Genomic DNA, 15,952 nt, shown 5'->3' with positions numbered 1-15,952 from the left:
GTGCGGCGGACATTGTCTGCTGCAGGCTGAATTTTGTGGTGGCAACTGGCGGCAAGTGACAGGCAGCCGAATTTTTTTCGTGTCTCCAACGACCTTCTTCGTAATGGGCCCGCGTGAAACTCGCTCAAGCCCACGAAGGCTTGGAAGCACGAAGCCCTAGCCGCCTCTCTTGTACGAAATCAAATCACCATTTCGGCATTTCGCCATTTCCCCAACCCAACCAAACAGCGCCGCTGGGCCTCCGCCCCACCCCCGACCAAAACACTCTTCGCCTCCGGCCTCGCCGCCGGTCATGGACGCGGTCCGCCAATGCGTCTTGCGCTGCCTCCCCGGCGCCGCCGTCACCAGGGCTGGCACGCTGTCCGCCTCGGACGACCACGACGGCGAGGACCGCATCAGCGCCCTCCCTGACGAGCTCCTCCGCGACGTCGTCTCCCGCCTCCCCATCAAGGACGCCGCGCGCACCGCCGTGCTCTCCCCTCGGTGGCGCCGCGTCTGGCGCTCCACGCCGCTCGTCCTCTACGACGCGCACCTCTTCCCCGACAGCAGCGAGGACGCGCGCGTCGCCACCATTCACCGCATCCTCGCCGGCCACCCGAGCCCGCTCCGCACGGTCCACCTCGTCTACTGCTTCTTCGGGATCCACGAGCGCGAGCTCGACGAGTGGTCGCGATTCCTCGCCGCGGGGGGCGTCCAGGACCTCGTCTTCATCTGCCAGCCACCGCCCGTGGACACGCCCCTCCCCGCCGACATCCTCCGCTGCACCCAGCTCCGTCGCCTCTACCTCGGATTCTTTCAATTCCCGGACACCCGCGATCTCCCCGACGGGGCTGGCGTCTTCCCCTACCTCCGGGAGTTCGTGATCCTCAACACCTGCATCGAGGACCGCGACCTGGGCCACGTGCTCGCTTCCAGCCCCGAGCTCGAGACCCTCGCCCTCGTCGTCAGCTACGGCCAGCCAAAGCTTGTTCGCCTTCGTGGCAAAAAACTCAAGTGCGTCCTCTTTTGGATATCCATGGCGGATGAACTCGTGGTGGTGGATGCGCCTTCCCTGGAGCGGCTTATCATGTGGCATACGTGCCCTCCTTCTCGATTTGATGAGTCTGATGATGAGCCACGCATGAGGGTCAGAATTGCTTGTGCACCTGAGCTGGAGGTGCTTGGGTACCTGGAGCTGGGAGTTCACGAGCTTCAAATTGAGCACACCGTCATCAAGGTGATGCCTGACGATACGATATTCATGGGTATGCTCATATGTTACGTATCATGACAACTTGTACATGTGCCTGATTCATGGATTGCATTGCAGGCTGACACAAAGGTGAGCCCAAGCTCCATGGTTCCAAGTGTCAAGATCTTGGCGTTGAGGGTGGATTTTAGTGTCTCCACGGAAGTTCAGATGCTGGCCAGCGTCCTCAGATGCTTTCCCAACATTGAGACCCTGCATGTGGAGGTAAAAACATTTAACGCTCAATTTGTCGGTTCAGTATTCTTATAATTTCAACCATTGTCCTGTAATTGCATTGTCTGTTGATTTTGTAGTCTGCTCTAGCTGACGAACCAACTGGCAAGCACTACTCAGAGTTCTTTGAGAAGCTCAGTCCCATTGAATGTGTGCAGAACAACATCAAGAAGATGGTTCTCCATAAGTTTCAAGGGGTTATAAATGAGATGGCATTCGTTAAGTTCATAACACAGAGAGCGAATAAGCTGCAGAAGTTGACACTTGTGTTACCTGATGAAGCACTTGTTCAAGTGGGTCAGGATCTACTGAGAGCTCTAGCTGTTCCGCAATGTGCTAGTAAAGCATGTACGATTTTTCTTGTGGGGCCTTTAGTGGAGCGTGGTTGGAACTTCCACAGGGCATCTGATCTTTCTATCGACGATCCTTTTCGTTTGGAACATGAGCATGAGCTCTTTCATCTTGTTAGTAAGGGAGAATAGGGAGTCTGAAAGCACTTTAGCCTGTGTAGGAAATCACCAGTGTGTATGGCTCTTTTAAGCTGCTGATGGACTAGAAGTTGGTTATGTGTTTCAGGATGTAGGTTTGCCTTGTAGGGAAGTAATGCTGTTCTAAAGCTAAAGAAGCTATCAACTGGTATGGTAGTGTAAACGTCAAGGCTATTAGTGCAATGGTTCATTCAAGTGATGACCAATCTATCTCTACTTATCATTTTATCTAGTTCATCATAGATATCTGAGTTTGATGATATTCCTTAGCTATCTATGGTTGGATTCTGAAAGAATATTCATGAAGTTAATGGTGTAAATGACCATGCATTGCTTAGACCTGTATTATTTCTGTTAGAATTTCCGTTTGAATGTTTTGAGAATCAAGCAATTTCTTGGTTCAGTTGAGAGGACCCCCATCTGGGCTCAAACTTGGGTGCTCGTAGGTAGTGTGACGTCTCTCCCATGGCCATGTCTTTTTAATGTTTTTATATGCTCGTTGCATTGATTACATTTATATCCTTCAAATCATGCACCATGGCTAACTATGTATATTTCTATATATAAGAATTTATTTTGGTCAATATTTTTGTTTACTTGGAGCATCTACAGAAGATAAACTTGGGCGGTTTGCCTCATCCAGCTTAGCAGAATGCCAAAAGGAGCTTTTGCTGGCTTAGAGGGATGAAAGTTATCGGTTGTTTTACATATACCATTTCATTCATTCAAAAGGTAATCCAAAAGACAGTTGTTTAGAAGCAGCTTTTCATCAGCATCTTTTGAAAGCTAGCCTTTATTAATATTAGCACAAACAAAACAGGCCTTAGGTTGTTGACAAAGACTCATTGTGATGATAGGAAGTCCCAATTAGTGATACAAATTTGTTTAGCTTTGATTGCACAAGCTTGACCAATTATTACAATTCGATGAACATGCTTCAGTTTTAACATATACAAGCAGTTCGCCTGGCTAGGTCCTCGTTACTTGTGGATGGGTCCTGGTACAACTGCTTGGGCTTGATGACGTCCAGGCTTGGTAGCTCCAGTGATGAGCTTTGCCCATTTAGTCTCTCCAAGTCTTCATATGTTTTATGTTCTGAGCTTATATGGTTGTGGTTAGCCTGGCTACTTGTTTGTGTTTTGATTTACTCTTTACTGCTCAATGAGTGCTGTACAGAATTTTGTGGTGCTATATTACAGCCATATGCTTCTAACAGAATGTCAAATAAATAAATTCATGCATTGGAAACCTTTGTTTTTTAGCATGCTGACTTACAAAACGTAGCATGCTTCTGCCTGAAAAGTGATATCTATATGTGCTTTCAGTTTGTCTCTGAATTCCCACCTGGTTGCCCTATCGCTTAACTTAAGTTTTTCATTCATGTTTTAACACATAATGACTCTCATACTTGATCATCTTCATCTTATACACATTCCTGTATTCTAATTCTAGCAACATAGCTTCATAGTTAGCAAGTACAACTCTACAAGTAGCATTTTGGGTGTTGACGTTTTGAGAACTAGTAGTGGATGCCACCATCTAAATAAGAAACAACTGTTTTTGCATTTGATGTGAGTTGAACCTGAAATATCAAGAGTCCATTACTTGCTGACATTAACAATTGTATCCCTTTTGGAATGTTGCTGGAAATGTACTACGGTCCCATGCTCTGCATGCAGGTGGGTGAAATATTTGCCTGTTCAGGTACACATGCTGTTTCAGTGAAATTAGTGTCCTCATCAGTGTGAAGTTTGAGCTGTATGGAGCTGTGTTTATACTAGGTTTGCAATCCTACTGTGTGCCCCCGTGATTGGTGGGAATGGGAACCTCGTAATTGAATGCTGATTATACTATTGTATTGCCAAATGCAGTGCTACTGCATGCCTGACCAACTATGAAATCTAGAACCTGTGACTATTTGTATGGTTTCAATTTTTTTGATTATCTGATTGGTAGGCTATCAGGATACTGTTAGCATTTAGCTACTTAATACCTAACTGATGGGTCGTTTGGTATTTAATCACAACTGCTGGTACTAGTGCCAAATGCCTAGGTGATTGGGGTCGTATTTAGTTTTTTTTACGGATGATCGGTGATCACAGGTTCACATTACAATAAGTTGTTATCAGCAACTATCTTGTGCACCTTCTTGCATGGTAGACCATAGTACATTACATAGTAGCATTTTTATTTGAGGCCGCATATCTTCATGCATAATCATCCTTCTTTAAAGCCTGGATATTGCAATTGGCATATGATGGTTCACTTAAGAGGGCTATTGTTACTTACCATGTTAGCTAAGGACATCGTAGATGTATTCCTTCGACTTTAGCTGTATGTGGTTTTGTGCTGAAATACTAGTGGTATGTGACTTAATTGTTCATCATTAATTTGCATTGTGAATTCTGTTCCATATATTGAGCACTAGGTACTGCACTTACTATTTCCTGCAAATTATGCATCTTGATTATTATTATATGTAATTATGTACCTTTAATGTTTAACATCAAATTAATAGTGGACTTTTTAATCTCTTTGTAGAAATCCAGTTCTGCATTTGTAAGAGAAACTAGGTTGTAAAATAAGTCTCATTGTGATGATGAAAACTTTATTAATGATATCTTGAGCTTCAACAATTATGGCTAATTGATGAGTAGGATTATAAATTTAGGCCCCATGTGTAACTTGTAAAAGTAGCTGGCTTTGTCATCGTTACATGTGTGTCCATGTCCAAGCCGTGCTACTTGGGGCTTGAAGGTTGATTACGTGCCGAGGCTGGCTAGCAAAAACAAAAAAAAAAGCCATTTCTGCTTAGGCTCCTCTCTTTGTGTACGTGTTATTTGGTGAACAAGAAAATTTTGCTTTTTGCTTCATCTGAATAAAACTGTTACCAAGTTCTATCACTTCATTCTTTGGGATCCCCTTGCTTTTGATTTAATACCAGGAATTTTATATGATAAGAGGGTATCGTTGAAGTTAAAAGGCAAGCTTTATAGGATGGCGATTAGACCTGCAATGTTATATGGTGCAGAATGTTGGCCTAAAAAAGACAACATGTCCAGCAGATAAGTGTTGCGGAAATGTGTGTGTTGCATTGGACTTGTGGTCATACGAGAAGGGATTAAGTTCGGAATGAGGATATACGTGATTGGTTAGGGGTAGCACCAATTGAAGAAAAGTTTATCCAACACCGGCTGAGATGGTTTGGACATGTCTAACGAAGGCCTCCAGAGGCACCGGTGCGTAGTGGAACTCTAAGGCGTGACAATAATGTGAAGAGAGGCAGGAGTGCTTGGAAAACTGTTATTCATGTGCCCGAACCTTGGTTTGTGGCTCTTGTTGGGTTTCAACTCTAGTCTACCTGAAGCGTTCTCACATAAGCAGTGACTAAATGTGATACAAATATCAGTCCCAGTAGGCTGATAACATACTTGTTCAACAGATGGTTCAAGAACTGTACAACTCCCGAGGGAGCAGGCGCGAAAACCACGCCGAAAGGATAAGTAAAACAACAACGATAACGATCCAAGCTACTGTCCAGATGAACCCTAGACAGCACTCGGGACTATGCGTCAGCGGCAGCATCCTGCAAAGGACCAACACCACATGCAATGTTGGGTGCGGAAACAACCCCCTACTCGATGTCTTTGGCAACGAAGTCCGAGTCTTCCTCTGAAGCAACAAAACAAGGGTCAGTACAAATGTACTAAAAAATGTACTCAACAAGTCTAACCACACCCATGGAGGAGGGAACAACAAGAATATGCACAAGTCATAACAAGGATAAGGCTAAGGTTCATTTGTAGTAAAGCTAGGTTTTTAACACATGCAATGATTTACTTTCAAAAAGGGTTTTCGCAAAGCATTTATTTAGTAACAGAATTATTGAGTGGGCTTGATCCTACACAAAGGATCCAAATTTTAATGCTACTGGACTTCCCGTTTGTGGTAGCTCATGGCACAACTGCCGAACACCTCCAAAATCCAACACACGCCATGGAAATCATCCATCTCCCAAAAGCTAGTTATGTGCCCAAACCGTAACTTGTCCAATACCGTGGACACCGCTATTCGAATAGGTTTTAACTCTGCAGAGGTGTACACTTTACCCACAAGTAGGATACCGCAGCATGATCACCTTAGTGTCATTGCGGATCCTATCAAAGCCATTACCCACCTTAGCTAAGACCTGACTAGCCAACACGGAAGCAACCAATGGGGTAACGACCTACCAACGAGGTCTTAACCAAGACCTAAGCCTCACATGCTTACTCCTACTCCATGGTCTTCTGTTGTTCACCAGCTCTCCTGATGGCTAATAGACTAGCTAGTGGGAATTATGCTAAGCCTTTGCCGCATACAAAGGTTGAGTGGTTGCGCGATAAATTGGGTTAGGCAAGATGTCACATCAACTCGGTCCTTAACCAAGACAAGATGGATATCTCCCAACCTGCTCAATCAACTCGGTCCTTAACCAAGACAAGATGAATATCTCCCAACCTGCTCAACCACTAAGTTACGAGCCCAACTTGGCATTTCACACAAGAAACATCCATCCGTTTCATCTAAACATCCTCTTTTATCTTTCACAAAACCCCATTTACTTTCACCAAAACACTCACGCATTTATCTTTGGCAAAATATTGTATTCATGATTGAGTTTGTATCAAAGAAAATAACCAAGTCCTAAGCATTCTAGCTGCAATTATCTTCTAAACAGAGCATATCATATTTAGAGATAATTCTAGGTCATCAAGGAATAATCATAGCAATCAACGGGTGGCTATCCAACCGGGTTTTAAGCAGTAAACAATATGCAATTTATAAAAACGGCCAATGGGTTGTGTCTGCAAAACTGGGATAAATATGCATCAAAGGGTGAGATTGGACTTGCCGTCCTCATAGCCTTCCGGGAGTTCTAGCTCGCAGTAGGGGTCCTTGGGCTCTAGCTCACGGTACTGGCCTCCAAGCTCCTCTTCGGGCTCCTCCTCCTCGATCACTCTGCGATCTAAGGCACACACGGGTGAGTACACGATAAATAAAAGAAAATAGAGTTTTACCTGTTGAGCTCGAAGAGAGAGAGAGAACCATATATAGAGGAAGGAAGAGTGTTTTCAAGGAATTCGTAGATGACTCGGCGGGAATATGTTTAAGAATGACGTGGTCGAATTTGGGGGTGCATGGGAGGAAATTTAGCGCATAAAATGTCGGCGAGAAGGTGCTTAGGGGCTGGTTTTGAAGAGTCCAGGGACCTTCTTGCGAGAATTCTTGGAACGGGAGGGACTCCTGGTGAAAAGGAAAAAGAAGGGGAGGTCTTGGTGCAAATAGGGGAAAGGGGAGGGGCAAGAGGCAATTTTGTCTTCTTCTCAAAACAGAAACAGAGGAGGGGGAGGCGGGCCTGGGCGGCCGACCGACCGGCGGCGGCGCCGGCGTTCCAAGGCGCGGTGGCCGGGCTGGGAAGAGGGGGGAAAGGGAGAGGGGAGTGAGGGGGATCCATTCCTCCCCTCACCTTGGGTGAAGGAGGCACAAAGGGGGTGCCTCGACGGCGGCCGGCGGGAGGCGGCGGTGAACTGGGCGGCGGCGGCGTCCTGGTGGCGAGAAGAGGCGGGCAGGGAGGGGTGGCGAGCTCGGGGATGGAGCGGAGTCCCCTTTCATAGGCGAGCTCAAGGGCAGCGACAGTAGGGGTCTGGGCGCGGCGTGGAGGTAGCGTGCATGCAGCGCTGCCAGGGTGGTGAGCGGCGTGGGGCGGGGCCGGGGCAACGCATGCAGGCGTGCATGGGGGTGCAGGGCACGGGGCCGTGGCGAGCCTAGGCGCGGGCGCGTAGGGGTGCTGGCGCGCGACGGGGTGGCGAGGTCGGGCGCAGGCGCGTGGGGGTGCTAGCGCGCTGCGTGGTGGGGGCTGGGGGCGCGCGGTGAGTGGCCAGCGGCGGGGCCTAGTGCGGGCGATAGGTGTGCGTGGTGGGGGCCGAGGCGATGGCACTGGGAGGCAGGCGTGCGTGGCCAAGGAAAAGGGGGAGGGAAAAAAAGAAAGGAGGGAGGGGAAGAAGAAGGAAGAGAGAGAAAGAGAATGGGAAGGAAAGGAAAAGAAGAAAAAGGAGATGAGGTAAAAAGGAAAAAGGATTGGAGTATAAAGGGAAAGATAGAATTAAATTGTGTGAAGAGTTAGAGAGAGAGACGACGGGGATTGCGGAATCGGTTGTGGGCACGAGCGTGGCGTTCTTCCGCTCGACATGCGGCGTGATGCACGGAGAGGAAAAGGAAAAGAATGGACGGTGGTCGGCTTTGGTGCCGGGATGGCAGAATCACCGGGAAGACGGGATTTGGGAGCTCAAACGGTGAAAAGATTTAAAAAAAAGATTTTTAGCGAGTGATTTAATTTAGTGAATTTTAGGGATGTTACAAACCTACCCAACTTAAACTGAATCTCGTCCTCAAGATTCAGCTGAATCCTTAAGAGATAGGGAAACTCTTTCCTTAGAGCATCTTCTTGGGAAAGGATCACATCTATTCCTTTAGACTTAAGTACTACTAGGTCTGCTAGAAACTCTAACCCACTTAAATTGATCCTTGCCTGGGGACAACCTAGTCAACATCGATTGTCAACTCCAGGTGTTCGGGTTAATAGGGGTAGCCTTAGTAGTACTATAGGTATATTGTGCTTGTTCACAAAACTTGATGATATGAAAGAATGTGATGCTCCAAAATCAAAAGTATTGTTGCTAAGATTGAGCTGACTAGAAACTCACCAAATACTATGCCTTGTGTTTCTTGAGCCTCTTCCGCTCTGATGTGGTTGACGCGGGCTCATCCAAATGACTGCTGGGGCGGGCTCATATGTTGATTGTTGTTGTTGCTGGGGTTGTTGTTGCTGCGGACTGGGACACGATTGGCACCTGACAGAGCTGGCCTTGGTCCATTCACAAAGTTAGAGAAGGCTGAGGCTGCTGGCTTGTTGGCATATGGATAGTTGGTGATGAAATGTCCTATCTCATGGCAATTGAAACATTCCCTGTTGTTGCTGGTGACTTGGCTGGTGGGGATTGCGGAAGCGGTTGCAGGCATGAGCGTGGCGGTCTTCCGACCAGCATGCGATGTGATGCGCGGAGAGGAAAAGGAAAAGAATGGACGGTGGTCGGCTTTGATGATGGGACAGTAGAATCGCCGGGAAGACGGGATCTGGGAGCTCAAGCGGTGAAAAGATTTTTAGTGAGTGATTTAATTTGGTGAATTTTAGGGAGGTTACACTACCCAACTTACTTGGTACTGAAAGACTATGTTGTTGTTGTGTTTTATGGACTAAGATTTAATACTCTCTAGAGTTATGGTAGAAGTTATCATGTACATCGAATCCGTTTAAGTCCCATTTTGAGATTCAGGAAAAGTGTGCAGTGAGGTACAGGTGGGGCATTATATCCCAAAATGTATTTCATACGGTATATGTGTACCTATCGCTTGCTTAATAAATACTTCCTCCATTTCATTTCAAATTGTAGGTCGTTTTGATTTATCTAGATTTATAATATTTTTATGCATCCCAACAAAATCGAATTGCCATTCCCCGCACTCCGGCCAAAAGCACTCCTCTCCCCCTTGTCTGCCCTTCCCTCCCATCTCCGCGACGACCACCATGGAAGCCTTCTTCAGCCGCTCCTTGGCCTGCCTCCCTTTCCCCGCCGTCACCGTGGACGGAACCCTCTCCGAGAGGCCGACGACGGCGTGGACCGCATCAGCGCCCTCCCCGACGACCTCCGCCGGCGTATCGTCTCCCGCCTCCCCGTCAAGGACGCCGTGCGCACCACGGCGCTCTCCACCCGCTGGCGCCGCCTCTGGCATTCCACGCCGCTCGTCCTCTACGACTCGCACCTCGACCCCGCCGATCCCGGGCGCGTCACCGCCGTCGACCGCGTCCTGGCGGGCCACCCAGGTCCGTTCGACACCGTCCACCTCGCCTTTTTTTTTCTCTTCGATGAACACGAACGCGAGCTCGGCCGGTGGTCTCGGCTCCTCGCGGACCGGGGCGTCCGGGACCTCGCCCTCGTCAGCCTACCGTGGCCTACGGATCTGGTGCGCCTCCCCGCCGACATCCTCCGATGCGCGGAGCTCGAGCACCTTTACCTCGGTTGCTGGAGGTTTCCGGACACCGCCGACCTCCCCGACGGCACCGCCGTCTTCCCTTGCCTACGGGAGCTTGCCATGGTCCACACCTTCTTCGAGGACCGCGACCTTGACCATATGCTCGCCTCCAGCCCTGTCCTCGAGACGCTCGCGCTCTTTGTCAGCTTCGGCAAGGCAAAGCATGTCCTCCTCCGTGGCCAAAAGCTCAAGTGCGCGCTCGTCTTGGAGACCATGGCATTCGAGCTCGCGGTGGTGGACGCACCGCTCCTGGAGCGGCTTATCATGTGGGAGACGTCTGCTCCTTCTGAAGGTGATGGGTCACTTATGGAGGTCAAGATTGCTGAAGGTGCTTCTGCGTTGAAGGTGCTTGGGTACTTTGGAGCTGGGTGTCCACATGCTTCAAATTTGGAAAAGAGTCATCAAGGTACTATTTGACGATCTGATATTCATGCGTGTGGGTCATCATCATGCTTGTTTTTATTCGTATATCAAATATGCTCGATTCATGAATTGCATTGCAGGCTGACACAAATGTGAGCCCAAGATCCATGGTTCCAAGCGTCAAGATCTTAGCGTTAAAGGTTAACTTGGGTGTCTTCAAGGAAATTCAAATGCTGGTCAACTTCATCAGATGCTTTCCTAATATTGAGACCCTACACGTGGAGGTAACAATATGCACGCTAATTCAATTATCTGGCAAGTTTTATCATTGCTTGTCACTGATCGAGCTGTTTGCCAATTTTGTAGTCTGCTCGAGCTGGTGAACCTACTGGAAATAACTATATTGAGTTCTTTAAGGAGCTCGATCCTATAGAGTGTGTCCAGTCACACATCAAAATGATGGTTCTCCATGAGATCTATGGTGATCTTAAGTGAGGTGACATTCATGAAGTACATAACCCAGAGGGCAAATGAGATCAAGAAGATAACGCTTGTGATTTCTGATAATAGAAGAGCTACAGTAGGCGAGATGATTTATGTAGTGAAAACTCTAACTATTCCACCTTGGGCTAGTGAAACATGTACGGTTTTGCTTATGGCACCTAAAGAGAAGGCAGGTTTGGACTTTCACAGTAGGGCATCTGATCTTTCTGTCGAAGACCCTTTTCTTGAACATGGGCAGGAACTCTTCCGTTTCATTAAAGAGTGAGAATGGAGAGTAAATGGTACAATATGGCGAGGAAACCTTTCGAGCACTCCATGGAAGGTGGCTGTATGACATTTCAGGATCTAAGCTTCCTTTGTGGGAACTAGTCATTCTCAAGCTAGAGAAGATATCAACTAGGATGTGAGAGTATTGAAGTTAGCACTGTGATGGTTCACTTAGAGGACCATTATTACTTATTATGTTAGCTAGAGTATCATGGGTATGTTTGTTTGACTTTAACCTTTAAGCTATGTATCTGTGACTTGATACTGGAAGACAATATATTCCTCATTCATTAGAATTTCCCTTCAAGTTCTTTGTTCCATAGATGACCACTAGTTGTTCCATTTGTTGCCTGCTTGTGTAGGACAGAAGTAATGTTGTCGAAGAGGTCCTCATAGTAATGATGATGAAAGTTCTACTCGTGATATCATTCTGTTGAGTTAAATTGCATAAGTTTTCAACATTTTTTGTAAAATGTAGCGTGTTTACACCTCGTGAGTGATGTGTGTTTGATATTGCTTACCTCCGTGTTTGCTGTCATCTCATGTCCTTGTTTGAGTTTTCCTAGTCATGCTTTAGAGTTTCGAGTATGTGCTGCAAGTACTTCCACTAGGCTATACGTCCTCTTCTGCTTCAAGTATTTTTAGCTAAGCAGTAAGCACAGTTGCTGCTGGCCGCTTGACTTTATTTTCAACAAGGCTTTGTTGCTGTTGGCTACCGGTTCGGCTGTCTGGTGTTTTGAGTGGCCACCCGCTTCGAGATAAGGCCTAGTCCAAAGGTTGAGCTAACTGCTGGCTCGTAAATCTTGCGTGGAGCTTCCACGTAGATATAAAAGTCAACCCGTCCATCAGTCTGGCTCTTTACACATTCTCCAAGTATCCGTGGGGCCCATGTTTTTATTTTTTACTCTTTCTTCTCTCTAGTTCCTTTTCCTGCTGCACACAGCCGAGCTCATGCTCTTCAATGGAGGTCTGCCGGAGGCACTCAAGGCAGCCATCGTCGCTCGTCGGCACGCTGCTTGCTCACCCTCTTTCCCTCCAGCTCCGGCGACGCGAGTCCCTCTCCTCCAGCGGCAGCACGAGCACGAGGCCCACTCCTCCTGCGGCGGCACGAGGACAAGGCCCTCTCCCCCGGTGGTGGCTGAGCCGCTCGCTGTTAGCAATCAAGGATCACAGTGACAAAAACAAAATCACACACATGAGCACATCTGAATTTTAGAACTAATTTATTTCAGAGGTCAGAGCTATTTTCCTCTGATGAGATTACAACTGAAAACAAGAACTCTGTTTTTCTCATCTAAAAAAAAAAACCAACAATACACTACTTGTACCAGCAGTGATTACAGGAACAGAAACCGCTAAAACTTAGCTACGATCCGAATAAAACGAGACTACATGGAACCGCATGAATTATTCTTCAGCTAAACTAACACTACTGAGATGCTTGGCGCATGATCTCCACCTGAGCACCTTCCTCGCCACTTCCTGCTTCAAAGCCTGAAGAAGCGCTCGGCCTGAAGACCTGTTGCATCCAAAGCCACCATTGTCCCCACCAGCACATACAAGATTAAGTCCAACAATCTCCCCCCTAATCCTGACATGTGCTAAGATCTCTGACACCCAACAGGTGCCTCATTGCCTGCAGCTTCCCTGCTGTCAGTGCTTTTGTCAGCAGATCTGCTCTTTGTTCTTCAGTACAAATCCAGTGCACTGAGATGTCACCCCTGCAAACATAATCTCGTATGAACTGATACCTCGTATCAATGTGTTTGCTTCGGCCATGGAACACAAGATTTTTCATCAAAGCAATTGCTGAATTATTGTTAACATATAGCTTCACACTCCCTTGCTTTTCTCCTGTCATTTCTTCAAGCATTGACTTCAGCCACAATGCTTGACAGGCAGCAGCTGTTGTTGCCATAAACTTAGCTTCACAGGATGACAATGCCACAGTATTTTGCTTCTGAGAAGTCCATGACACTAGGTTGTTGTTCAGATAAAATGCCATCCCTCCTCCTCCTATCATCCAGATCTCCCCCAAATCACTGTTTGTGTATCCTGTTAGCACCTCTCTTCCTGTCCCTTGGACAAACACCAGCCCAAGGTCAATGGTACCTTTGAGATACCTGAGCACTTGCTTCACTAGCTTCTGATGCATGACAGTAGGCCTTTCCATATATCTGCTGGCCACCCCAACTGCATATGAAAGATCTGGCCTAGTATGGAGTAGATATCTTAGATAACCAACAACTCTTCTGTACTCTGTGACATCCACAGGTTGACCATCTGAATCTTTGTGTACATGAGCTTTGTGTTCCATGGGGTACTTGGTTGGGTTACAATTCTCCATTTCAAACTGCTTCACTACCTTTCTGGTATAAGTTGATTGCTTGATTGTCACACTGCCTTCCTGCTGTGACACTTCAATCCCAAGATAGAATGAAAGTAACCCCAAATCACTCATTTCAAACTCTATTGTCATCTATCTTTTGAATGCAACAATCTTACTTAGCTCCTGTGACAATGAGATCATCTACATATACACCAACAATGACTGTGGTTCCCCCTTTACCTCTTGTGTACATGGCTTGCTCTTGTGCACACCTTCTGAATCCCAACTTTTTCAGACTCCTGTCAAGCTTAATGTTAAAAGCACGTGGTGCCTGCCTCAAACCATAAAGGGATTTGCTCAATTTCAACACATGTTGCTCTTTACCTTTAACTGAATATCCCTCAGGTTGAGCCACATACACCTCTTGCTCTAGATCTCCATTCAGAAAGGCTATTTTGACATCCAGGTGATGCACTTGCCAACCCCTGTGTGCAGCCATTGTAAGAATTACACGCACTGTATCCATTCTGGCAGTAGGTGCAAATACTTCTTCAAAATCTATTCCTTGACACTGCACATAACCCTTGGCAACCAGTCTGGCTTTGTACTTGATCACTTCTCCCTCTGAGTTCTTCTTCAGTTTATAAACCCACTTCATACCAATGGGTTTCTACCCTGTTGGCAAGGTTGTGAGTTCCCAAGTTCCATTTCATTCTATTGATTCTATTTCATTGTTCATTGCTGCAACCCACTCAGAATGTCCTATTGCCTCTCCAAAGCTTGAGGCTCCTCCATCTCTACTAGAAGTGCTTCACCATCTAGATCAGAGTTCTGCTCTTCATCATCTGAATCAAAATTCAGTGCCACCTGTGTGTTCTCTGATAGACATCTTCCAAACTCCTAAACCGGTGAGGCTCCCCATCTGAATTTCCACTTGCAATTGACCCTGGTGATGGCTACTCTTGAACTGGACTGATGGTTTCAGCTGTCAGTGGTGTTGAATCCATCTAGATTGCTAGGAAAAATGGAGCACTGGTAGCTAAATCTGCTGCTGTTGCTGCTCCCTACATGTTTCTTGCAGCTGCTACCCCCTCACCAGTACTCCACACAGGTGGATTTGTCATAGCTCTAATTCCTTCTTCTTCATGGAACTCTGTTGATCCCCACATATCTGCACCACCATTCCACTGCCATGGTACATTCTCTTCAAATTTTACATCACGACTTACAATGACTTTGCCCCGACGAGGATCGAGCAGACGATGTGCCTTGCATCCTTCCTCGACGCCGAGATACACCATCTGCTGACTCTGGTCGTCGAGCTTCTTCAGGTGTGGAGTCGCCACCTTCGCATGTGCCAAACAACCAAACACACGCATGTGTCCCAAGTGAGGCTTCTTCCCTATCCATGCTTCAAATGGAGTGTGCTCCCCCATTGCCTTCGTTGGCAAACGGTTCAATAAGTAAACCGCGTGCCGCACTGCCTCGCGCCCAGAGCTTGCCTAGAACGTTCATGCTCTTCAACATGGATCGTGCCATCACAACCACGGTCCTGTTTTTACGCTCGACAACGCCATTTTGCTGTGGTGTGTGGGGCACCATGAGGTGTCGCTAGATCCCCGCCTCCTCGCACACTTCCGTGAACTCTGCACTCAGGAACTCGCCATCACGATCAAACCACAACGTCTTTATGCGCCGCCCACATGAGTTCTCCACCAATGCCTTGTACTTCACAAACTCCGCACAAGCCTGATCCTTACTCTTCAACACACACACGTGCATCCATCTTGAGTAATCATCAATGAGTAAAAGGAAGTACCTATTACCAGCATTTTTCGATGAGGTGATCTGCCCACAGAGGTTGACATGAATCATCTCGAGCGACTCCTCCGCCCGATACAACACCTTCTGCGGGAATGCTCCACGTGTCTACTTTCCCACCAAGCATTCGTGGCACAACTGATCCGAATGCGAAATCAGTGGCACACCTACCGCCATGCGCTTGTCGACGAGGAGTTTCAGTGCCTTGAAGTTGACATGGCTGAGGCGACCGTGCCATAGCCATGTCGGATTCTCCATCTTTGTGAGCAAGCAAGCAGGACTCGCCCGTGTCAGCTCAATATGATACATCCTATTTGATGATTGCTGCACCTTCATGATCAGCCGCCTCGTCGATTTCTCAATCACCTCGAGCTCACCTCCATCCAGCACCACACGGTAACCCAACTCGGTCAGTTGTCCAAGAATGATGAGATTGCTACACAAATGCGGAATGTAATACACATCTCGGAGAGCCCACTGGTCCCCATTCTTGCAATCAAATAGAATTGAGCCCTTTCCCATAATCTGCACAGTGGAGCCACCACCGAACCTGACCTTGCCGGTGATTGCTTCATCCAGCTCCTG

General features: G+C 47.3%; 2 protein-coding genes across 2 annotated transcripts; both read left to right on the top strand.

Moving 5' to 3' along the window:
- Positions 1 to 19: 19 nt before the first annotated feature.
- On the top strand, positions 20 to 2,114 carry LOC117856374 (F-box/FBD/LRR-repeat protein At1g13570). Its single transcript, XM_034738754.2, has 3 exons — positions 20 to 1,216; positions 1,310 to 1,453; positions 1,543 to 2,114. The coding sequence occupies exons 1-3, from the start codon at positions 293 to 295 to the stop codon at positions 1,942 to 1,944; spliced, it is 1,470 nt and encodes a 489-aa protein (XP_034594645.1). The 5' UTR covers positions 20 to 292; the 3' UTR covers positions 1,945 to 2,114.
- Positions 2,115 to 9,477: 7,363 nt separating this feature from the next.
- LOC117856373 (F-box/LRR-repeat protein At3g26922) lies at positions 9,478 to 10,941 on the top strand. Its single transcript, XM_072293989.1, is given in 4 exon segments — positions 9,478 to 10,440; positions 10,442 to 10,489; positions 10,587 to 10,730; positions 10,813 to 10,941. Coding segments are annotated over 4 exon segments (1,284 nt in total).
- The last annotated feature ends 5,011 nt before the right edge of the window (positions 10,942 to 15,952 follow it).

Source organism: Setaria viridis, chromosome 5 (assembly GCF_005286985.2).
Source record: "Setaria viridis chromosome 5, Setaria_viridis_v4.0, whole genome shotgun sequence".
In the NCBI taxonomy this organism is placed as follows: domain Eukaryota; kingdom Viridiplantae; phylum Streptophyta; class Magnoliopsida; order Poales; family Poaceae; genus Setaria; species Setaria viridis.
This window is presented reverse-complemented; position numbering and strand designations above follow the sequence as displayed.